General features: G+C 37.6%; 1 protein-coding gene across 2 annotated transcripts in view; it reads right to left on the minus strand.

Annotated features, from left to right (window-relative positions):
- Positions 1 to 26,732, minus strand: part of ntng2b (netrin g2b) — a 64,375-nt gene that overhangs the window by 14,743 nt on the left and 22,900 nt on the right. For both annotated transcript variants that reach the window (XM_079846921.1, XM_079846922.1), the window contains exons 4-9: positions 15,047 to 15,219; positions 11,501 to 11,536; positions 7,300 to 7,362; positions 5,689 to 5,853; positions 2,816 to 2,968; positions 129 to 2,738 (exon numbers count right to left, since the gene is read on the minus strand). In XM_079846921.1, the coding sequence (XP_079703047.1) occupies positions 129 to 2,738; positions 2,816 to 2,968; positions 5,689 to 5,853; positions 7,300 to 7,362; positions 11,501 to 11,536; positions 15,047 to 15,219 (3,200 nt within the window). The remainder of the gene's footprint in view (positions 1 to 128; positions 2,739 to 2,815; positions 2,969 to 5,688; positions 5,854 to 7,299; positions 7,363 to 11,500; positions 11,537 to 15,046; positions 15,220 to 26,732) is intronic.

Consider the following 26,732-nt stretch of genomic DNA (forward strand, 5'->3'; position numbering starts at 1 on the left):
TTTATAAGAAAAAGATGTAATTTACCATTCAAGAGACTAAAAACCACTTCTCATGGAGTTCTATTGAATTCTAAATCAAGTCTAGATTTTATACTACAGGCCGTTTGAAACTACCAGCTGATCCATACCTTCAGCATCTGTCTGTTTATGAGACCCTTCCTTCTCCTCCTCTTTATGTGGCACGTGTATTGATGAAGCCATCTCGTGTATTGGCTCATGAGACTCCACTTTTGGCTCAATAGGTATGTGTCCATGAGGTTTATGAATTGACTCATGAGGATTCACTATTGGCCCATGAGGTTTATGAACTGACTCATGAGGATTCACTACTGGCCCATGAGGGTTATGAATTGACTCATGAGGATTCACTACTGGCCCATGAGGTTTATGAATTGACTCATGAGGATTCACTATTGGCCCATGAGGATTCACTATTGGCCCATGAGGATTCACTACTGGCCCATGAGGTTTATGAATTGACTCATGAGGATTCACTATTGGCCCATGAGGATTCACTATTGGCCCATGAGGATTCACTACTGGCCCATGAGGTTTATGACTTGACTCATGATGATTCACTATTGGCCCATGAGGATTCACTATTGGCCCATGAGGATTCACTACTGGCCCATGAGGATTCACTATTGGCCCATGAGGTTTATGCATCGACTCATGTGGATTCACTACTGGCCCATGAGGTTTATGCATTGACTCATGCGGATTAACTACTGGCCCATGAGGGTTATGCATTGACTCATGAGGATTCACTACTGGCCCATGAGGTTTATGAATTGACTCATGCGGATTAACTACTGGCCCATGAGGGTTATGCATTGACTCATGAGGATTCACTACTGGCTCATGAGGTTTATGCATTGACTCATGAGGATTCACTATTGGCACATGAGGTTTATGAATTGTCTCATGAGGATTCACTACTGGCCCATGAGGTTTATGCATTGACTCATGAGGATTCACTATTGGCTCATGAGGATTCACTACTGGCCCATGAGGTTTATGCATTGACTCATGAGGATTCACTATTGGCTCATGAGGATTCACTACTGGCCCATGAGGATTCACTACTGGCCCATGAGGTTTATGAATTGACTCATGAGGATTCACTATTGGCTCATGAGGATTCACTACTGGCCCATGAGGTTTATGCATTGACTCATGAGGATTCACTATTGGCCCATGAGGTTTATGAATTGACTCATGAGGATTCACTATTGGCTCATGAGGATTCACTACTGGCCCATGAGGGTTATGCATTGACTCATGAGGATTCACTACTGGCCCATGAGGGTTATGCATTGACTCATGAGGATTCACTATTGGCCCAAGAGGTTTATGCATTGACTCATCGGGATTTACTATTGGCTCATGAGTTTTATGCATTGACTCATGGGGATTTACTATTGGTTCATTAGGATTCACTATTGGCCCATGAGGGTTATGCATTGACTCATGAGGATTCACTACTGGCCCATGAGGATTCACTATTGGCTCATGAGGTTTATGCATTGACTCATGAGGATTCACTACTGGCCCATGAGGATTCACTATTGGCTCATGAGGTTTATGCATTGACTCATGAGGATTCACTACTGGCTCATGAGGATTCACTACTGGCTCATGAGGTTTATGCATTGACTCATGAGGATTCACTATTGACCCATGAGGGTTATGCATTGACTCATGGGGATTCACTACTGGTCCATGAGGTTTATGCATTGACTCATGAGGATTCACTACTGGCTCATGAGGATTCACTACTGGCTCATGAGGTTTATGCATTGACTCATGAGGATTCACTATTGAGCCATGAGGGTTATGCATTGACTCATGGGGATTCACTACTGGTCCATGAGGGTTATGAATTGACTCATGAGGATTCACTATTGGCTCATGAGGTTTATGCATTGACTCATGGGGATTCACTACTGGCCCATGAGGATTCACTACTGGCTCATGAGTTTTATGCATTGACTCATGGGGATTTACTATTGATTCATGAGGATTCACTATTGGCCCATGAGGGTTATGCATTGATTCATGAGGATTCACTGTTGGCCCATGAGGGTTATGCATTGACTCATGAGGATTCACTATTGGCTCATGAGGATTCACTACTGGCCCATGAGGATTCACTACTGGCCCATGAGGATTCACTACTGGCTCATGAGGGTTATGCATTGACTCATGGGGATTTACTATTGGTTCATGAGGTTTATGCATTGATTCATGAGGATTCACTATTGGCTCATGATGTTTCACTATTGGCCCATGAGGATTCACTACTGGCTCATGAGGTTTATGCATTGACTCATGGGTATTTACTGTTGGCTCATGAGGTTTCACTATTGGCCCATGAGGATTCACTATTGGCTCATGAGGATTCACTATTGGCTCATGAGGTTTCACTATTGGCTCATGAGGATTATGCATTGGCTCATGAAGAATTACTATTGGCTCATGAGGTTTATGGATTGGCTGATGATGTTTTACTATTAGCTCATGAGATTCTGGTGCTGGCTCTTTATTTTTCTGTATTGACTCATGTGAGTTCTGTATTGGTTCATGAGATTCTGGTATTGAATCATGACCATGAGGTTTATACATTGTCTCATATAATTCCGATATTGGCTTGACAGGCTCTGGAATTGACTCCGCAGATTCTGGCATTGACTCGACAGACTCTGGCTCTGATTCAGCAGGTTCAGGTGCACTGGTGACTAATAAGATGATTCAGAAATTGAACACATACAGCAGATAAACAGTGGAATAAAAAACACAGTGAGACTCTTCATACCAGTTTCTTCCCTGTGTCTGCTATGCTCCAGAACACTCTCCACTCTCTTTACTTCTTCTTCAATTACTTTGTGTTTCCCAGAAGTCTTCTCTTTCTGCTTAGAAATCTCCTCACCCTTCCCAGAATCCTCCACTGGTGGTGCTGTAGGGATTGCTTGGGAGCAATCATTCGAATAATCACAATGTTGGTTCATACACACAAACACACACACTGTGTTGTGCTCTACTAACAGCCATTAAACAGCCAGCACACTAGCCAGAAATAACCTGTACATCAATCGTAAGACTTTCACACTATACATTCAATCTATAGCAACCACAGACCACAAGCTTCTCTGTGGTCTCTACTACACTTTTCATTGTCAACCACAGATTAGGGATATGTCACTAAAATCACATCTACCACAATATACTAGAACTTAATTGGATGCCTAACGATACCTTCCACAGTCTGTTTCTCGGATTCTCTGTGGTGTCTCCTATCTTTTTCAACAGGAATCATGTTTTGTCCTGGGTGCTTGGTTTGGGGATTATGTCTGTGAGATACTGCAGTTTATCAGAAAGAGGGACATGTCATTTTGGCTTTACAGGGCTTTGAAAATCAGGCTAAAAACACCTAATTACTTCATTCTAATCACATTATGTCTCAACGAAATTTAAATTAGATATTACTCTCTTCTTTTTTGTGTTCATTCTCATTGTCTGCTTTTTTACCAGTGTGTACAGGTATCTCTACTGGTTCCTTTGGATGAGATTCTGCTCTGTGTTTTTGGGAAATAAAAATTATTCATGAACAATTATCCATTCAGTTTATTTTACATACGTAAGTTATTGGGCCCTATCTTGCACCCAGCACAATTGACTTTGTACACCGACGCATGTATCATTCCTATTATGCGCCCGACTTTTCCACAGTGGACTTTTCCCTCCACAGACGCACATCTGTAAATTAGGGAGTGAACTTGCGCTCCCGGGGCCGGTTCAGCGAAAAGAGGAGGCGTGTTCCGGCACAAACGTTCCCTGGTGCTATTTTGCAGTTTCAGAAAACAATTCCGCCACAGACCAGAAAAACCTAGTCTAAAGTCAGTGGCGCGTTATTCAGATGCTATTTTAAGGGCTTGGCCATAATATAGCGTGTGCACAAGGCGCATACACTTTGCTTCTCTCATCTACACAGACGCAGCAGTTTACATTTTTGCAAACCATACATTATTACAAGGAAAAATATTCCACATGAGGGAAATCATTGTGGTGTCCATGAAGATGTGAAAAATAGGCATAAATCTAGCTTACACATTTACCCAAATTATTATACGCCTGTTTAACCGAAGCTAATTTGGGTGGGTTTCTCCCATCCCCATACAATGTCTCTTCTCTGTCTTTTATGGCCCTGACGAGAACGTCGGTCTCCTCGGCTGTGAACCGCTCCTGGCGTGCGCCTGGCAAATCCGCCGTTATAATAGCAATCCGCCATGGAACAAACGCGCCTGCTTGTAAACGGAATGTGAGATGACGCTCTGATTGGTTTATTTCACGTTACGCTCAAACCACACCTATATATGTATATAGAGTTCAGATGCAAAAGCCTCTAAGTGCCATCTGAAATTTTCTTCTAGAATGATTTTTATCAAGCTTGTATATTTAAGTTCAGTAATTTCACTTAAATGACAATTAATAGATAATTTTCATTGCCATTTAAGTGAAATTACTGAACTTAAATATACAACCTTGATAAAAATGATCATTCTAGAAGAAAATTTCAGATGGCAGTTAGAGGCTTTTGCATCTGAACTCTTCATATATTCATGCTTTTATTTGTGCTTCTTTCTTTTTCACCTTCTGTTTCCCAGTAACTTTTGCCTTAGGCTTGTGCAGTGTTGTATGGCATGTAGTTTAAAAATATTATCACAGCTTAGGAGGTGACAAGAAATTATTTTTATATCACCGTCCCATTATCACTTACAGTTTTACCAATTTGTTTTCTTTTTGCATTTCATAGAATGAATCAGCTGTGCAATGGAGTGCAACTACAGTTCCTGTTCAGTGGTTTTGCTAGTTGTGTCTGAGCTTCATCGATGTGATTCTTAATTTGAATGTAGCTTCAGTAGTGACTGCACTTCTGAGTGATTGCTATGTGGCTGCAGGGGAGTACTAAAATACATGAAAAGTGGTACATGACGTTAAACAGACAAACCAAACTGCAATTAATCTCGACCGACAGATCGGTGTTGTTTGAGGTACACAAACGCTCCTGCGTGTACACAACGGCCATGCTGTAATTTCATCAACACACGTACGCGGTACGCCACAGAGAATCTCAAAGATCTCCACCTTTATTAAATCCATCCGAGGAGCTGCTCTGTCTCACGTCTCAGCTGAGCGGTTTATTCCTCCCTCCGTTTTTTCATGCCAGCTTGACGTTTTCTGATCTGAGCTCGAGCTGGAGTTCTCGCTCACTCGTTAAACGTCATGCAGTATTCATTCCTCGGGTGTGTATGTGTGCTTCGATCAATGAGTGTGTGTGGTGGTTCTTTGTTTTATATATTCACAGGCTGCCCTAATCCACTTTGTGCTGAAAGATGCAAAGTCACTCTATATTTTGACAGAGGAAAACACTGTCTAATTGAGCATTGATTTCCCACTGCGCACATGCTTTGGAGCCGTTACCCACAATCCTCTAGGGGTACGTTTGAGTAGATGACTTACTGGCAGCAGAGTCGCTGAGCTCTTGGCTTGGCTACAATGCTTTGACTGCCAATACAAGTCTTTGAAAGATGCTTCTATAACAGACTAGTAACACTAGCACACACACACACACACACACACACACACACACACACACACACACACACACACACACACTAATGCCCTTACCTGTGCTCTCTATATGTTTGTGAACAGGCCCCTCCTCCAGGGGTGTGGCTTTGTGGGACGTGTCCTCAGTGAGAATATAAGAAGGGGGTGTGGCTGGGGGCGGGGCTTCTGTAGTGGTATAAAGTGTCTTAGGCTCTATTTTAGCTGGTGGGACTGAAGGAGCATCTAATGGGATTTGAGGGGGAGTGTAATAGAAACGGGTTAGAGAAACCAGAGTCAGCATGGAATACGTGCAAACATGCAAAGTGCTGAGCTTAACAAAACCTCTTGCATTTTAAATCTTGTAGTTCGGTTCTTGCAGTTGCTTTCAAGTGTCAAGTGTAATTCCATTCTGCACTGCAGAGGCATGTTATGAATTCATTCCATGTTCAATCTGTGTGTTAAAATATTCAGAATGGAATACTAGCGTACTGCTTACTGTGCAGTGTATACTGTCCAGGCCTGTGCAAAATTCAGAATTGAATGATCGACTCCCTGTCAATGAATTTAAGTTGAACTAGTCACAGCCCACAGGAAGCTAAACTGCAATGACAGGAAGAGGAATTGCAATTAAAAGTAATTCATCACGTTCATTCTGCTAAATGAAGTGTTCCATTTGCTCCATTTTATTAATTTACATTGATTGTCTGTCTATCCATAAGGCCTCTATAAACCTTCAAACTTAAAGGCTTTTAAAACCTTTTTCAAAACTTTTAAACTACTTTTAAACATCTAAAATGTCTTTGCTTTTTTTGCAATTAAAATGACTTATGCATTACATTCTTGTTTTCTACATCAATTCAAATTCAACAATTGACTGAGAATTTTAAAGTCATTTTCAATTCAGTTCTGAATGTCGCACAACCCTGAAATTGCCTACTATTAAAAAAAAAAAGTGATGCAGTATGTAACAACACATAACAACACCAATTTTGTTATTGTGTTAAATCAGTGCATGTCGTTTAATTCTCATACAGTAAATACAGGGATTTTATATTTGTATTATTTTATTTCAGATAAAATGTATTCCCGTTTGCCAGTCTGCAGAAAGCATGGTAGCCATTGGGAACATATTCAGTGCGTCATCAGTTGATCTGACCAGAGCACATTTGTAATAGCAGAGCTCTTGAGTGAATTGCTGTTAGATTATGAAGCTGTGATTTATTGCAGATTGTCAGTATGCATGTGTTTGTGCATGTGTGTTTGTGCGCTCATGGAGTTGCAGATGGCACTCTGTTGGATTAAGGCACATTACATCATCATTAAGCTCTGCTAGCAACGCAGCAACTAGTATAGTCTATGTAAAGTACCTTATATTGCATAATATATTAATCTAGATATGTTATATTCAGGAGTAGCACCTTTTTTTCTCCCACCTCATACATAGAACATTTCATAAAACATTAAAGTGTAATAATTAATAATAATAATAATAGATGAAAAGTTAATCTAATATGTACGTTTTAATTCTCAGTTGTTTTTAGCTAAATTATTTTATTTGTACACTTGGGTAATATAACTAGGTTTCTATATCTGAATCTCTAGTCTATGCAGATGCTATGCATAATTTCTAGCTTTTTTCCTACTTTATTGCTACAACTACGGGAGCCTTTGAGGGTCACCCTGTCCCACCTGTGTTCAAAGCTGGTGATTCTGTTATAGCTGTAGTGAAATCTTCAGCTGAAGGGTCAGTCACTGTTGGCATTAAAGATGAACAATAGCAAATGAATACGCATTTGAAAACAACACCTGCAGGCATTTGTCTGAAACTACAGCGACAGAGGAACCACAGACAGACAGACTCTGATTTTATGCTGTCAAATGCGGATTATTCCTTCTTGATATCGCTGTCTTCTGATCATATACACAACTGTTCAAAAGTTTGGGGTCGGTATGGATTAAGGCTGCATTTATTTGATTAAACAATACAGTGAAAACAGTAATATTGTGAAATTCAATTCAATAAAATAAAAAAACGGTTTTCTGTTTATATATATATATATATTAAAATGTAATTTATTCCTGTGATCAAAGCTGAATTTTCAGCATCATTACTCCAGTCTTCAGTGTCACATGATCCTTCAGAAATCATTCTAATATGACGATTTGCTGATTTCTGATTATTATCAATGTTGAAAACAGTTGTGCTTCAGAATTATTATTTTTTTGTGGAAACTGATACTTTTTTTCAGGATTCTTTGATGAATAGAATGTCTTTACTCTATAATTTTTGATTAATTTGATACATTCTTGCTAAATAAAAGTATTAATTTCTTTCCAAAAATGCATACTGATCCCAAACTTTTGAACAGTATAGTATACACAACAAATACTGACCTATATATTTTCAAGATGTAATGTTGGAACTTTGACTCCTTAATGCATGTCATTCGCTTAAATTAATGTTTGTTTGAATTATGCAAAATTTTCCTAAGTGAAAGAGAAAATGTCTTCCTGTCATTTCCTGTGGTGTTTGTGTGTACTGGTTTGTGGCTATTGCCCAACTGACCAACCAGCATCCAGAGGATCAGACTCGCTGCTCTGACCTCGTAATCCCTGTCTGAACACACACACTGACCCTGTATAATCCCTGTGTGTGTGTGCGTGCGTGCACAGAAGGACATTCATCCCACATTAAAATGAACACACACTGTAATGGTGTGGCTGTTCGTCACTGTAAAAAGTGATCAGTCGACTTAACTTAAAAAAATTGAGGAAACCTGTTGTCTTCAAATTATTAAGTAAATAAACTTCATGCTTAATCGAAAAAATTAAGTAATGTGGAATTGTCAAGTTCACATAACTTAATTTTTAAAGTTTATTTACTTAATAATTTTAAGGCAACGGGTTTACTACATTTTTAAGTGAAGTTTAAAGGAGAACTCCGGTCAATTTTAACATTGAGCTAATTTTTTTGTACATTTGAAGTGCTGTCAATACAGAGAACAACGACAAAAATCGGTGTTGTCTACACCGTGTTATCCTCTTTTTAAAATTTGCACCCTGTTGACTTCAATGGGGCAAGTTTTAAACCTGCTTTTAGCCTCTTAACATCCTTGATGTGTCATTACAAGTGCACAGGTCATGTGAGTGATTCCTTCGGAAGTACCTACTGGTACTAAACCAATGCGCGTGAACTCGACAATCGATTACTATGGACTTCGACCGAAAACAGGAAATAAATACAGGTATTTGCGCTGGCTTAAATAACATCATTTTTATACATATCTTTCACATCTACTGCAGTCAGATTCACTCGTGTTCACTCTGAAGGAATCACTCACATGACCTGTGCACTTGTAATGACACATCAAGGATGTTAAGAGGCTAAAAGCAGCTTTAAAACTTGCCCCATTGAAGTCAACAGGGTGCAAATTTTAAAAAGAGGATAACACGGTGTAGGCAACACCGATTTTTGTCGTTGTTCTCTGTACTGACAGCACTCCAAATTTACAAAAAAATGAGCTCAATGTTAAAATTGACCGGAGTTCTCCTTTAAAAGTAAGTGAACTGAACACTTTTTACAAGACCTATGTTTCGGGGTTTCCCCGAGCCTTGCATTTGTGGGGAGAGTGACGGAGGTGAATATATGCTGCGTCGTTCTGTTCTGGCTTCTGCTTTTCTTTAAACAAAATACAAGCGTTAACGGTAACCTGTGTGCTGTCATGTGGATCATTTACCAATGCACTATAGGTTACAACCCATACCCTGGCCTACATATCATCTCCCCATTGAGCCTGTGTTTGTGTGTGTGTGTGACCTGTAGACCTTTATACTACAGGGGAGAGAAAACAGGGACATGATCTACGAGTTTGATTTCTCTAGGCCATATGCCACACACACACACAAACACACACACACACACACACACACACACACACACACAAAAAACAAAAAGAGCCATGTGTAGTTAGTTGCCTTACACAAAAACACACACTCTGTCTGTGATGCTGACAGATAGAGTGAATTTAAGATTGTCACAACTTGCATTCTAAACTCTAATGTGGCTCCAGTGACATCATTTCCTGTTGATTCCCACATTTAATTTTCCTGAATGGCAGCTCAGATGCACCAGCGCCATGTCGCTGGAAGGCAGTTTAAAGCTTTACGACGTTACACAAATGCTCTTAAATTCCTGACATCACGGAGTCCCGGGCTCCACTTCTCCTAAGTGCTTTTCCGCAGGAACACAGACAGCTTTAAAATTAGACTAACGCTACGGCGACAGGATCTACTCAGCATTCCTTGAAAAATGCTCCGTCACAATGCATAAATCAAGCCAGTTCGAGAAAACTTTGTGGCTGAGTTAAATCGCATGTATTTTGTAAACCGTTCTGGAGTTATGAGTGCTTCGAGATCCTTTGAATGTGTTTGGAATAGTGCTAGATACTTTCACACACACACACACACACAAACCAATGGTCGTCTAATCTGAAAGACAACTGCTGAGAAGTTAAAGTAGCAACTGTTGTCATGGAGGAAAGCAATTGTAGAGATATGGCATAGAAACACATTTGTTTATCATAGTTCCTGTAAATATATCATAGTTATTGTTACTACTGTAAAACCACTATAAACATAGGAAGCTTTCTTTTTTTATTTGTTTGTTTTTGTTCTGTAATTTTCTGTAAATGTAATTTTTTTTAACATCTTACTGTATTGACAACAAAAAAACCAAACAATTTAAAAAAAAGCTTTTAAATTATTTATTAAATTATTAAAATATAGTTAATATGTACAATTAAGCGTATATAGCTAGAATATAAATAATAGATAATTAATATAATCTAGTAATTTCCACTGTTTTTTTATTTATAATTTATATACTTTTATAGTATTTTTTTTAAATATTTAGATTTTCGCTCTGACGTTACTTTTAGTAATTTTGTTATGTACTTTTGTAATTTTTTTTGTTTTAGTTTTTTTTTATATATATATTTCTATTTAGCTTTTTTATTCAGTTAGTGCCTTAACTAACTGAAATGAAATAAGTGTAAATAGAAGTAAAAAATCATTTTTTTTTACTTTATTTCATTTTTATTTCAATTAACAAAAACTTTATTTTCACTCTAAAAATGCTGGGTCGTTTCAACCCATGTTTGGGTCAAATATAGACAAGCCCAACCGTTAGTTTAAATCAAACAGTTTAAACAGGTTCATTTAAACCAATGGTTGGGTTCATCCATATCTGATAGATGAACCCATCACATGGGTTGAAACATCCCAGCATTTTTAGAGTTCTGAATGACATTTTATTTTTATAAGACCAATTTACCACAGTTTTACTGTAACAATAACTCCAGTAACTATGGTGATTTGGGGGGGAATAATGGGTATCATGGTGAATTTCTGCAGGGGTGTTTCTGAGAGCAAACCACCAGCTGTACTGTTGTTTTCTGGGAAATCCCTTCTTAAATTTTGGCTGAGAATCTGTGTGTGTGTGTGTGTGTGTGTGTGTGTGTGTGTGTGTTTAGTGCATGTAATGATGTAGGCGTGTCCTCAGAGTAAATCTCTAATTTCTCTTATTCTCTTTGAACCCTTAAGGAATTACGTCATCTTTCCTGCATCTCTCTATGTTCCTTCCTCTGTATCTCCCTTCATCTTTCTTCCTCCTGCTCTCTGATGTTAGGCTGAATTGCGGCTAGATTCGGTGATTTGACGATGATGAAAGCCACGGGACGGGCGGCCCATGAAAAATGAAGAAGACATAACGAGGGATGGAGCACAGAGACAAGGAAGAAAGAGAGAGCGAGGGATGACTGACATATCAGAGAGAGAGAGAGAGAGAGGATGAAAGAGCCATCCTCTTGTTTCTTGAGGGTTCTGTACTTACTGGAACCAGAAGAAGAGCCAGCCTGCGCCTGAGAACCTGAGAGAGAGAGAGAGAGAGAGAGAGAGAGAGAGAGAGAGAGAGAGAGAGAGTGTGTCAGTAGCTTTGTTCCAAAACCTAGTCAGTTGTTTTCTACATAGACAGCTGCCTTCTAAGCCGGCATCCGGACTGAAATGGAACATCATGAGTGACTGATCTGGAACATTCTGCATCACAGATGTTGCTAGACGTAAATAACATCCAAGCTTATAGTCTATCATGGCCCGATAAAGATATAAAAATCGATCTAAATGTAAACGAATAGCAGAGCCCACACCACACTTATGACGATAACGGCATCATTTGGAATCAGAATAGTTCTGTCCAGCTGATGAACGATAAAAACATTGACAGCCAATCAGAATCCATCCTGCTTTAATGAGCTTGAGCATTTAAAGCGACAGACGACAAAACTGAAGCATGCACTTAGAATAAACAGAGCGATTTCATCCGCTGATCGACGCTAATATAGTCATCTTTACAGTTATCGCTCTTCGTGTCATATTATATAGTGCAAAAGTGTAAATAATTCAAGATTTTTAATTTGGCTGTTAGTGCTGTCATCAATTTTAAGTAGAAAATAAAATTTAACAAAGCACTTTACAATAAGATCTAATTTGTTAACATTATTACTAACGATAAATACTTCTATAGCCTTTATTAATCTTAGTTATTGTTAATTTCAAGACTTTTTTTTACATTTTTTTAAAAATCAAAAGTCATGCTCATCAGCTAATGCATTGTGAACTAACATGAAAAACGATGAACAATTGTTTTAATTAGTTTAAGTTAACAGTAGCATCGCTAGTTGTGAATTTTCATGCGCATTTGAATGTACACATGAATATGAATTTGTATGTTAATGTGTATGTGAATTAAAATATTAAATGAAATATGCATATACTAAATAAATTATACAAATAATCAAACCGCAATTTTGATCAGATGCTATGCTTGTTGCAATGCATTCAGGCATTCAATATTTTGTCCAACAAATTGACCAAATGCAGCATAATTTCGAAATAGGCCTCTACACATGAAACGCATTCATTTCAAATAAACACTGCAGCTTTGCATGAAAAATAAGAACTGTCCGTTTCATAGTATATTAAATAAATATATGCATAAATGAAATTATGAATTTTAATCAATGTGTTCATTGCAATGCATTCAGGTATTCTGTCCCTTTTTTGCTATCTAGGTTTTGGAACAGAGCTAGTCTATTAAGGCCAGATAAATACAGTATAACGATAAAGATATAGTTCTGAATATCATTCTAGTGGTTCCTGTTCTGACAGTGATCAGTGCAGATTTGGGACGCTCTCTCCACAGAGGAACCTGTGCGCGTGTGTTTTGTAGGCTGGGAAGGCAGTATGGTGGTGTGCGTCTGCGCGCTCCTCCTCTGTTCTCTGGGAATTGGGCCGCCACACCAGCAGTCTTGATCTTACTGTGAGCTGACAGCTCTGTGAAGTCTAAAAGGCTCTGCAGCGCTCGGGTGTGTAAGTGAAGCGAGTCGAGATCTGCAGTCTGCTGAATTCATCTGTGTGTGTGTGTGTGTGTGATGCCCTAGATTATTATTTTATCACGAGTGCTGCTGGTAAAATGGAGGGATGTTGTGTTCCAAAGGATCTCCCTTTGGATACTGTACAGAAGGGAGGAAAAATGAAATTCGTGTTCATCTTCGTTTTATCTCTTTTTCTCATTCTATCGCTGTGTCCTTATCCGCCTTTTTTTCTTTGTCTTGCTTTTGGTTTATCCCTCATTTCAGTCCCTCCTGATCGTTTTGTCCACATTTTCAGGGATAAATCAGATCCAGACTGGTGGATAACCGTCCGTCTGGTTTCTCTGTGTGTGTGTGTCGGAGTGTAAAGATCTCTGAAGCTCAGAGGAATTGTGGTCGAGGAATTCTGAACCCAAAAAATAATGAGGAAATTTCGGTATGACGGGCTTAGATATGCGAGACCTGTATGATTTCGGAGATAATTAATTCCCTTTTACAGTAGAATAGAATATTATATAATGAATTAATCTTGCTCAAATCTGACTATTGTGTTATTGATTCAATTGATTTTGCAACAAAACTTGCATTCACAACAGCAACTAAGAACCTATAATTAATGTATAATATATACCAGGACACACGACATCCGACAGGAGGAAGCTTGTCGGACAGGGATGACCAGGTACTAACCTGGATTGTATCCAAACCACAGCTGTCCAACTCACAGCAGAATTAAATGCGCAACTTGTTTCCACAAAACTGTTCGTCAGGAGCTCCACAGAGTCGATATTCAAGGTCGGGCTGCTATTGCAAAACCTTTGGTCACTTGTTTCAATGCTAAATGCCGGTTTCAATTACCCTGGAAATCCAGAGTTCTTGCGAGAGCACAAGTTGAATTTGCTCAGCGAGTTGGTGTCGAGTAATGATGCTCATTAAATATGCCCCTCGATCTGAGCTGCACCAATCACATCGGGTTATCTGATATAGGCGGGCCAGAGGCGAGATGACGACAGCGCTGTGACGTCGAAGTCATTAGCAAACATTGCGAGATGGCTATGGATGAACACCAGTTGTTTGAAACGGCTTTGGTCGCTACAATGAACGAGTTAGACGTGGCTTTTTATCTAAAACAGGAACAGAAGACGCCGCTCGAGTCGTTCCTTTGCAAGAAGGGCGTTTTTGCTGTTTTGCCGACCGGATACGGCAAGAGTCTAATCTACCAGTTAGCTCCGCTGGTAGCTAAGCGTATGGGGCTTGTTGTGATTGGTCAGAGTGTTGTCCAATTGCGTGCAGTGAGATTTTCAAATGCATGCTTGGTGCCGCCCCTCGAGCTGGACGATTTTCATTAGTCGATGCCAGACCATTAATCTTTCAGATTCAGGTCTGGATTTCCAGGCTAGGTTTCAATGGTGCCAGTCGAGGACATCTTGGGCAGTGGACAGTGAATGCATTGCGTTCTCTACTGAGTCCACCTTCACTGTCTCTCCGTGTGAGTTACGGTGTGGAGAAGCCCCAAGGAGTCTCAACACCCGGACTGAAGCGCGGGGTGGATCCGTGATGGTTCGGGCTGTAATATCATGGCATTCCCGACTGTGCTTGATGTGCGCGTCACTGCCAAGGACTACAGAACCGTTCTGGAGGAGCATGTGCACCTCATGTTTCAAACACTGTACCCTGAAGGCGGTGCCGTGTATCAGCATGAAATGCACCAATACACACTGTGTCAGAAAGGTGTGATGAACATGAAAGTGAAGCTGAACAACTCCCATGGCCTGCACAGTCACCAGATGTAAATATTTTTGAGCCACTTTGGGGTATTTTGGAGGAGCGAGTCAGAAAACGGCTCAAAATCCCGCAGGACTTGTATCTGTCATTCCCAAGATCTATTGATGCTGTATTGGGCACAAAAGGAGGCCCTACACCGTACTAATACAATATTGAGGTCTGTTTCAGGTTCATTGTCCAAGCCCTGTATATGTTGCATGTGTCAGTGTGTGTATTTTACTCACACGAGTTGGGGGATCCGTTGGGTGTTGGTAAATATGATCCTGGTTTCCAGGTCTTGGCTTTGAATCCTTTATTGCAGCGCTGACAGTCCTGTCCGGTCGTGTTGTGTTCACACTGACACTGTAAGTTGCCTTCCACGGACACACAGTGAGACGCGTGGAGATTACACTTACACCTGAACGACAGAAAGATGGAGAAACATCATTTGACATTACTTGCATTTGTGTCAAGCTTTTTACACGCCACTGCTTTAGATGTACTGTAATACAGCCAATCAGAATGATTTGATGTGCATTTGAATGCGAATTGCGAATGTCAGTGTTATTCTAGAATTATTTTATATACTATTATAGTATTTATTAATATTTAGAAATAGATTTTATTTTGATATTTTTAGTTTTCATGGTTCAGTTCAAAGTTTAGTAATAGTTCTTCATCCAAGTTATTTGCCAAGGCAACATTTCTTTAAAGTTTTTCCTCTAATATTCATAATTTATTTTATTTCAGCTTCAATTCAATTAACAAAAAAAATAAAATGTTTTAGTTAACAATAATGACTGGTTAATGTGAATTTTAATATTAATGTCAGTGTTATTCTAATATTATTTATATACTATTATATTATTTAATAATATTTAGAATAAGCTTTTACGTTTTATTTTTCATTTTAATTTCAGTTTAAGTTTTAGCAATTTTGTTATGTGCTTTTGTAATTTTTTGTAGTTCTATTTTATTTCATTTTATTTTTATTCTATTTTATTATTTTAGTTTTTCAACTTTCAACTTATTTGATCTTTTTATGTTATGTAATATTTATATTTTATTAACTTTATTTCAATTGAGCTACAGTAACAATAATGACACTGGTTAATGTGAATGTGAATTTGATTTAAATTCTAATGTCATATTTTTTATGTGAACATAAATGTGAATTTCTTATATTAATGTGAATGTAAATATGCATCTGAATTTGATTCTGAATAACTTATTTTTCCCCACACCATTTTTTTCTTTCAAGAAAAAAGACAGGGAAAAAGTATTTGAGACAGTTTTGACATTGTGGTTTTAAATGATTGAATGTGCCATTAGTCATTAAGAAATGAATGAATACGGTATGAAGGCCAGTACAAGCATTTCAAACCAGCTAACTAATAAGCTGCGCTCAAGCAGGGCCGAGCGCTTTCAGAGACGTAAAATACAGGTGTGAGTGTGTGTTGGCAGGTGGAAATGCATCCAGAGCAATGAACACAGGTGTGTGCTGTAGATTGGGACCAGTAAAGCAGAAATGAGCGTTTGTGTAAGACCAAATGGCCCTGATCCTAAATGAGACTTTTCCACCTGAGCAGAACAGTGTGTGTGTGTGTGTGTGTGTGTGTGTGTGTGTGTGTTACTGTCGAGCTTCAATCCAGTTTGTTCCGCTGGAGTGAACATGGATCCATCAGCATCAAATATTCACAACATCATCCTGTACCTTGAGCCAACCCTCATCTATCTCTCTCACACTCTTTTTTTCTCGCTTTTTCTTTTCCACTGCCTGTGAACATTTTTCCCCCTCTTTCTCCTTCCCTCATCTCCGACACCACTGCTCTTCCACCATGCGGTGTAGTGTGCACTGAAGTGGTCTGACTTGAGCTGTCTGTAGTGTGACGTGTTACTTCATTTATCGGACGTTTCCGTGTGCGTCAATGTGCACTTTAAAACATAAAAGCTCCAATTAGGGTTTATAGCCAAAAAGGGTTTAACAGTCTAATGCCAAACGTTTGACCCTTTTAAAAGCTTTACAAAGAAGTTTTTTATTCTCTAATTGTTTAGAAAAGCACGTGTGATCTGGTGCTTTAAAGACCGCAGAAACCAAAACAATGATAAATGAATATGCATATATGACCCTGGATCACAAAACCAGTCATAAGTCGCACGGGTATATTTGTGGCAATAGCCAACAATACATTATATGGGTCAAAATTATAGATTTTTCTTTTATGCCAGAAATCATTAGGATATTAAGTAAAGATCATGTTCCATGAAGATATTTAGTAAATTTCCTACCGTAAATATATAAAACATGTATTTTTGTGAGTGAATGCAGCGAATCATGAACATAAATGCACAATTTTCTCAATGTTTCGATTTTTTTCCACCCTCAGATTCCAGATTTTTAAATAGTTGTATCTCGACCAAATATTGTCCAATTATTCAGCTTTCAGATGATGTATACATCTCAATTTCAAAAAATTGACCCATGTGACTTGTTTTGTGGTCCAGGGTCACATATGTGATGTATAAATGGTCAAATGTTAATGTGATTAAGTTATTCATGAGTGAAGAGTAAGAACAACCCTGTTGTCCATGTTATGACCTCTTTGAGCGTCCAGAGAGTCATTCTGAACTGAGGAGTCTGAATGTTTCCCTAGCTGTTTTCTCTCTGGGATTTGCAGTTTGGTGTGTGTGTGTGGGTCTAATGTGCGGTTGTCCTGCTGGGATAAGGATGGTGTCCTATACGAGCCGCTGGGACAGCAGAATTACTCCCACCATCTGCTGGCCCTCACCTCTCACAAATGCTGCGCTCACACTCTCAGGTTTTCTTCATATCAGCTCATAATGCAAAACACACACCAGTGCACTCTAACCTTATAAAGCCTACTGTTTCATGCTTTGATATGCACATTTCTAAGGCCTCTAAATGATCACCATGATCAAACTTTGCTGAAAAACCTGTTGCACACAATCTACTGCATGCCTTCTGTCATTTGATTGATATAGTTTAGACTTTTTTAGCAAGTAAAATGCCTTTTAGTATAATTGTAGGTCTCTTTTTTCCTGTGAAATCTTTACTGATTTTTATAAAGTAAAATCATGTTCAAATGTGAGTCTCAAAACAGGCTTTTTGAGGAAGGTTTATTTCTTCATCTATAAATCATCATTGTATTGCATTGCATTATATGTTTTTAAACTACAGAGCTTTGATCATAAAATTAAAGCAAATCATCTTACTAAGACATATTATTGGCAGATATAGAGTGACGACTGATATTTAAATGCATTTTACGCAAGTAGTCTGTTATACTGTTATAAAGAGCTCATTGATTTACATTACAATAATTTTCCATCTTACTTCCGTTTAAATATCAGCATCTGCACCAAATTGCATATTTTTGCTCAGTTTGAGCCTCTGAATAAAACTGAAGCGTTTTTTCCTCTTCGAGTATGAGCTCCATATTCTCAATCATACTCCATGAGCCATAAAAGCCTGATGTATCAAATATCAATAAAAACATATGCAACGTTTTTTTATTTTGTCTCAAGGTTCAATAAACTGGTCAAATAAAATGTAGCCTTTTTGAAATGTAGCCACTAGTTAATTCAGTCATTTAACTGAATGGTTACTTCAATAACAGCCGGTGTTTCCATTGGGATTCGACGATGACCTTCATTCTCCACTTCCTGACTCCAGACTTTTTTTTTAACGTATTTTTTTGCACTCACAAAGAGCAATTTCTAGCTGACTGAATATTTTATAGCAGAGTGTAACTACAATTTGTTTAATTCATAACAGAAATTCCCATTGCTTTTGAATATTTGATTTTTTTTCAGGTCTGCAAATCATAATATTAAAACTCCGTTTTCCATGACCATGAGAATCCTGTTCAATAATTATGGCCTGATTCCCGGGACAACGTTTTCATCCTCCCTACAATCGACTGGATTCAGGTACCATGATAAAAAAGTTCATGAAGTTTCTTCAGACGCGTGTTTAGGTTTTCTAAAGAACTAGAGAATCAAAAGTTCTTTTTAGATTTGAAAAGGTTCTACTATGACATCATCACAGCGTAAAAGCCTTTTTGAATTGGAATCGGAATTCTAATTGGAACTGTCGCTGTCGCTCTGACTGTCTTTCTCTTAGAGTCTCTGTGAGTTATGGATTATGTGAGCAGTTTCACGATGAGCAAATCAAACAAACAAAACAAACATGAATCCGCACTGAGACTCAGCCGAAGCCAGGAACTCTCTCGTTCTCTGATTTTCTCTGTCTGGCTTCTGTCTCTTCTTTTTCCTCCTCTGTTCATTAGATGATAGAACACCACCAGATCTCTCTGTTTCTCACTCACACACATTTCCTGCGATTAATTATGAGCGATTCATTCCCTCTGAGAGCCTCCAGAGCAGAGGTGAAGGTGTATAAAGAGCAGTTGGTGAAATCTAATCCAGTAAACTGACCCTTATCTTGTGCTCTGTTCTGAAAGGATTTGTTTTTATTTGTTTGCTATGTGATTGTTGTGTAGCAAAACGCTACAGTAAATTTCTATTACATTCGATGGACCCTTTTCTAAGCTCTGCCCCCATTTGTTAATGTTTTTTTATTTATTTTTTTATTAATGTTGTTAATGTAATTTGTAAAATCTCATACAACCTTCTTCTGGCGATGATTCATAAATCATGTCAATGTTCTTCAAGTTCAAGGTGTTTTCAGTACATTGCTTTATTATAATTAGCTTTATTTCAAAATAATAGTGTGTGATATGTTCATGCTATATGTGTCTGATTTAATTGGAAATGATAGAGTTTAAATTGAGTATTGTACATGTATTTGTATGTACAGCTCTTCTGTGTCTTTCTCTTCTGTCTTCCATATTTCAATCAGCGTTATTTTATTACTTTTTTATACACTATTATAGTATTGGTAACACTTTATTTTAGTGTCCTTATTACGTTACATGTAGTTACTGTAATAATAAATATAAATGTTGCATAATTACATGCAACTAAACCAAACCCATATCCTAACGCCATAGTATTTATTAATATTTTGAACTAGCTTTTATTTTAATATTTTTAGCTTTAATTAAGTTTAACTTATTTTTATTGAAGTACTTAAACTTAATCTAAATTCAGTTAGTTGCAGAAGCAATATTTCACATTTTCGGCAATATTTTTTTCTAAATTTTTGTTTCTAGCATTATTTAAATTTTTTTAAGTTTGAGTTTTAAATTACAGTACTAGTTTCAATAACAGACTAAAACGTTAGTTCATCTCAATCATCATAGTCACACTGTTTTGATTTAATCATTACTTTGTGTTTCATTCTACAAGAATCAATACTACATTCTACAGTAGCACTGCTTTTCACACACTCTCTCTCTCTCACTCTCTCTCTCTCTCTCTCTCACACACACTCTCTCTCACACTCTCTCTCTCTCTCTCTCTCTCTCTCGTTCAGTCTGCTTTGCTCCTCAGTCACGCTTCAGTGAGAGTGGTATTCCCTCAGCGATTCCTTCCAACTCCCACTCATTCCAACTCTGGCTCGTTCCTCTCCTCCTCCAGCCACACTCATTCCCATCTTTCCATCGGTCTATCCACATTTTTCCCATTCAATATCGTTCCACACTGTTACTTATTTAACCCTTTTATCAGAAGTGTGTATTCAGTGCATGACGTGTGGCTTGTGTTAGTGTGGCGGTCACATCTCAGTACTCAAAGCGTGCAATAGAGTTTCCTTTCATTTTTTAAACTGGATGCATTATTATTCAGGAAACTGCAATGAACATGTTGACTAACTAATTGTGGATTCTCTAGTTGAACTGAAAGAGAACTGCATGTAAAAGACAGTTTATGAAAGTTTACGAAAATGCTTTCGTTGTGTTTCAGGAAAGCAACAACGCACAAAATGTGTAGCAAGAAGCATTTGCATTAAAATAGTGTATGTTGCATAGCATATGTTTCGAGACTAATAAAATGCTGCATTGTAATTGTATTATATATATGCTTTTGAAAGGTTTCTTCTGCTCATCAAGGCTGCATTTATTTGATCAAAAATACAGTAAAAACGGTAATATTGTGAAATATGATTACCATTTAAAATAACTGTTTTCTATGTGAATATATTGTAAAATGTAATTTATTCCTGTGATCAAAGCTGAATTTTCAGCATCATTACTCCAGTCTTCAGTGTCACATGATCCTTCATCACTCTAATATGATGATTTGCTGCTCAAGAAACATTTCTGATTATTATCAATGTTGAAAACAGTTGTGCTGTTTCTTATTTTTGTGGAAACCGTGAATAGATTCAATAGAACAGCATTTGTTTGAAACAGAAATGTTTTGTAACATTAAGGGCCCTATCTTACACCCGGCCCAATGCAGCACCAAGCGAGACGCAAGTGTTTTTTGCTAGTTTCAGCTCGACGCAGTTAACATTTTCACGTCCTGCGCCTCGTTGTTTAAATAGCAAATGCATTTGCGCCCATTTGTGCGCCCATGGGCTGCTGGTCTGAGAACGAGGTGTGTTCTGGCGCATTGTTGGCGCGTTGCTATTTTGAGGAACAGAAATAGACTGAGCCATTGACCAACTGAACCCTGATCTAAAGTCAATGGCGCAGTATTTTTTTTATTATTTAAAGAGCGCGTTAGTAATGTGCGCCTATAGGCGGATCCACAACGCACGTACACTCTGCTTATTAAACACACAGGGACGCACGGCAGCACACACACATGACAAATATTTAAAATAAAAGGATTACAATGTAAAAGATAATTATTGTGTACATAAATATATGGTGAATCCGGCTTGTCCCGTAGATGTTCTGCTTGTACACTTTAACCTCGCGCACGAGCAGATCCGTTTGCGCTCTGAAGACGCGTTCGGTCTTTCCACTATCAAATTCCGTCATGTAAATAGCGAATCCGCCATGGCGTGAGCGCAACTGGCATTTAAAGGGAATGGGAGATGAGACTCTGATTGGTTTAACGCACGTAAATCCCAAAACACCCCCATTACTCATTATGAGAATAGGGGCAACCCTTTTAGACCATGCGCCGGGAGCGCCGACCATTTTCCCCGTCGTTAAACTAGCAAAAGTAGATTCGGACACGACCTTAGTGAACTTGCGCCGTGCGCTTTAGACCATGTGCTTAGATCGTTCAAATAGGGCCCTATAAATGTCTTACTGTCACTTTTGATTTAATGCATCCTTAATGAATAAAGGTATTGATTTCTTTCTTTTATAAAACAAAAATCTGACTGGCAGAGAAACTTTTCAACAGTAGTGTACATATGTTACTTGTACATTTTAAAATTAAATCAAAATCAAACCTATACTTCTTAAATAAATGTTTTATTAAAATGTAATCATTTGCTTCATCACTGAAATGTTCTCCAGGTTACACACATAACAAATCCTTAATATTTTCCCCACTCAAGACCAGTTTTACTCCAAAATGTAATATTTTGAAATCTAAGTGGGCTATAAACAGCATTTCATACTGAATTTAAAAAGTTTCTTTTTAGTTTTTTTTGTTTGTTTTTTATTTGTAGCCAGCTTACTGTTTTTTAAAGGAGAAGCTTGACTGTAATTTAACTATGACTACAAGTATGAGTAGCTTAGCCGACTAGTTTCTAGGTAGTTTCCCCTTGACTACTGTATGTGTGTGTGTGTATATGTGTGAGACTCACTACAAACTAACCCCCACCTAAGACCCAGTCATTACCCATAATGCCATACGATAAAAGCATTAAGGTCACAGGGTCACTGCATGCTCAGACCCCAGAGGAGTTCAGACATAGCTTTTAGAGATGACCTTCAACCGAACACAACTGAGTGTGCGTGTGTATGTGTGTTCAAAGGTTAAAAGTGTTCTGTTTTTTCTTCTCTTTTACCTGTAACCTTTAATGATGTATTGGTTGCACTGTGGATTTGATGTATTTTTGAGAATACTATAGTATTCCTGCATGTGTTCTTCATGTCGCAGCGTGTGGTTTCAGTGGGACGTCTTACTGCACAGTAGAAAGTGAATAATTTACATAGACTGCAGAAAAAAAAAAAAGTCTATCTGTGTGTGTTTGTGTACGCCAGAGATCCAAGCTAGAAATTCAGTGCAGAAACTAGGTTTTTAAGTGCGTGTAGGGGAAAATAGATTACAAACAGAGAAAACACGGCCTTGTACACGCACACACACACACACACTCACACACAGAATGTCTCCTCAAAGCTTCTTCAACATGCAAAGACTGAGCGTGAGATGGAGGGAAGGAGGGAGGTGAAGGGGAGAAATGCAGCAGAAGACGCAGGGATCAGACTGAAGTTTACATTCTTAAAAATAAAGGCTCTTTATTGATGGTTCCATGGAATGTTTCCATTGCTCAGAAGGTTCTTTATATGGAAAAAGGTTCTAAATAAAATGTTCTTCACACTTCTTTTAAGAACTGTTCACTGAAAGGTTCTTTGAGGAACTCAAAATGGTTCTTTTATGGAATGGCTGTGAAAACTTTTTGGAACCTTTATTTTTAAAAAGATGGTTCGGAGTAAAATCAACCTAGGGTCCTTTGCACCATGACCTCGAGCCAATCACCCCCCCCAGAAGCCTTTTTTCCCTTGAACATTATTAAAGTTAGAGCTTATTTAGAGATATCAGCCGGATGGCTTAGTGCAGGCGCTAATGGATCCAAGGTTGTATCTCGTAAATTACCGCACTAATAATGCCCAGAATGGTACCAAACTTCTACAGGAGCACAAATAGGTTCTGTACTCATAAAACAAGGCATTGGGAAGTTTGTAAGTACATCAGGAGTTTATTTAAATAACACTTGCCTGACGGCTAATGCTACGGCTAACCCGACGTTTTTTTGGGAAAAGCCGTCCATAGAACTTGTAGGCAATGTTTTAAGGCTTTCCGCAATCATACGATAGCTTGTTGTGAGCGACACTTTTGAGACACTCGTGACATTTTGAACAATAATTGGTCATGTGCGACGTGTGAGAACTGATGCCATTTGCTGTTTAAAAAGGAATAAGGTTTGTGAACTACCAGGATTCAATTTCTGTTACATTTATATTCATCATTAATGGGTTTCAAAATATGTTGCACACTTTAAAACACTTTTTAACACACTTCACAGTTTATATATTGCACATAGACTATATCATATCTAATTTCAAGTGAGCTTTAAGTGAACAATGACTACAATATCTATCTCTTGGTATCTATCTCTCATAGAGAGCAGAGGATACGTCGACGCTGCCTTCAAAAACTGGATGGATGGATAGTTGTTTACAGCTGATAAAGAGTAAGATCTTAGCATGATTCAATAGTTCTCTCATTTTTTTCACACATGCACACTGTTTACTGCTTTTTTTAGCATACAATGCAATAAAATAGTATTAAATCCTGGACTCTTCCTCACTATGTCTCTTTCCCAGTCATTGCATTAAAAAGAACTCATTCATACATTTAGGAAACACACACACACACACACACACACACATATTACAGCTTAAGAGCATAGGTATTAAATTCAGAGGGAGAGACCTAATAATTAAAATTTCAATACCTACATCTAACATTAATTTTCTCTTTATCATCCTCTGTCTGTTTGCTAAAATGTTTTGTTTTTTTGTCTTCATATAAGACTGTAATTTTACTCTAGTGTAATGTATATATATATATATATATATTGTACTGTGTCTTCAGTGGATCGACGAACGAATGGACGGATAGATAGATAGATGGATAGATGGATAGATAGATAGATAGATAGATAGATAGATAGATAGATAGATAGATAGATAGATAGATAGATAGATAGATAGATAGATAGATAGATAGATAGATAGATAGATAGATAGATAGATAGATAGATAGATAAATAGATAGATAGATAGATAGATAGATAGATAGATAGATAGATAGATAGATAGATAGATAGATAGATTATTCCATTTCTTATTTTGCACATCCTTGTGATATATAGTGTCTGAGTGTTTATAGTAACAGGCTGTATAGTGCCAGCTCTTAAAAGATACACTGCTGAAGAGTGTGAAAGCTTTGAGTATGCTAATGTTTTAGCATCTGTGAAAACAGACTCTTTCCAAGGACATCCTCACACCTCTCTCTCTCTCTCTCTCTCTCTCTCTCTCTCTCTCTCTCTCTCTCTCTCTCTCTCTCTCTCTCTCTCTCTCTCTCTAAGTGGTTCTCTTGAGAAATAAACAGTAAATATGGGGATTGCTAAAGAGAAGGAGGCATACAGAGACGTAGAGATGGAAAATGAGAGACATGAGACTCAAAGCTCATTTGTTTGTTTTACTTTGTTTGTTCATTGAAGGAGTTCTCCTCAGGAAAATAACTGCATTAAAAAAAGAAACGGGGATTTGAGTAAAATGCTGACAGTGAGTTTGGAGGCAGCGGAGGCAGAATACACTGATTATCAAATCAGCCGTCTATGTGTGAGCATAAATCACACCGTCTGCACTGACACCTCTCTCTTTCTCAACTCTTTCCTCTGAACACATGAGGAAGAGCTGCTCCATCTGAATTATCTCGGATTTTAACACACTACAATCTCTCTGGAGTTGCCAGATATTAAGTAGTCTAGTCCAGTCACAGGCTGGGAGTAAAAAACAGTCCAGGGACATTGTCATATATATAATATATAGTAATTCAATAATAATAATAATAATAATAAAGTAATGTGAAAAAAATCTAATTCTGATAACTATAATGTAAAAAATAAAGAACTATAAAAAAATATATATATATATATATATATATATATATATTAGGGCTGTCAAAAGATTAATCGCGATTAATCGCATCCAAAATAAAAGTTTGTGTTTACATAATATATGTGTGTGTACTGTGTATAATTATTTTGTATATATAAATACACACACATGCATGTACAGTATATATTTAAAAAATATTTGCATACATATACTGTATATATATTTATATATAAATATCATTTTTTTTATATATAAATAACACATTTGTCTTAAATATATACATGCATGTGTGTGTATTTATATATACAAATTTAATTATACACAGTACACACACATATATTATTAAAAACAAACTTTTATTTTGGATGCGATTAATCACGATTAATCTTTTGACAGCCCTAATATATATATATATATATATATATATATATAAATGTACATTAAATTATAATATTAATATATTAATATTTATTCATTATTTAATATATATATATGTACATTAAATTATAATATTTATATATATATATATTAAATAATCAATAAATAGTAATGTTATATCATTTCATTTAATTATTTATATAATTTAATTATTAAATGTAATATTATAAATAAAATTTATATTTATTGATTATATAAAAAAAAGTAATAAAAACATTTGAAATATGCTTATGTCATGTTTGTATTGCAAATGCAGCACAATTAATTGCACACAATCAGCAAAAAATCTTAAATGCTAAGATGGTTACAAGGTAAAAGACATGCAATAAAATCCGGGAGACTCAGGGGAGTCCCGGCTCAGGGGAGCTTACTGTGTTTCATCAGGAAAGCAAGTAGCAGCGGTGCTTTTTTTGTGATTTTTACTGACTTGAGCTTGAACAGTACATCTGTCCTCCAGTGTGAGTATCAGATGAAGACAGAGAGATCACAGGAGCGCTGGACGACGGGAAGTAAAGCACAGCTACTGCTCCTCACAAGGACACAGAACATGTTCAGTGAGAGGAGCCAGCGCAATCCTGCAACTTGTGGCTGTTATAAAGCGCACAAAGGAGCAGGAGAGAAACAAAGTCCAATAAAGGGAACACGCAGGAGAATCTCACAAAATATAACTCATAACCAAACGCTGATGATACCGGACACTGAAAAAACTGAATGGACAGAAGGTTTAAATACACAGAGATAATGAACGTAACCA

The sequence above is a fragment of the Squalius cephalus genome, assembly GCF_949319135.1.
Source record: "Squalius cephalus genome assembly, chromosome: 17".
Lineage (NCBI taxonomy): Eukaryota > Metazoa > Chordata > Actinopteri > Cypriniformes > Leuciscidae > Squalius > Squalius cephalus.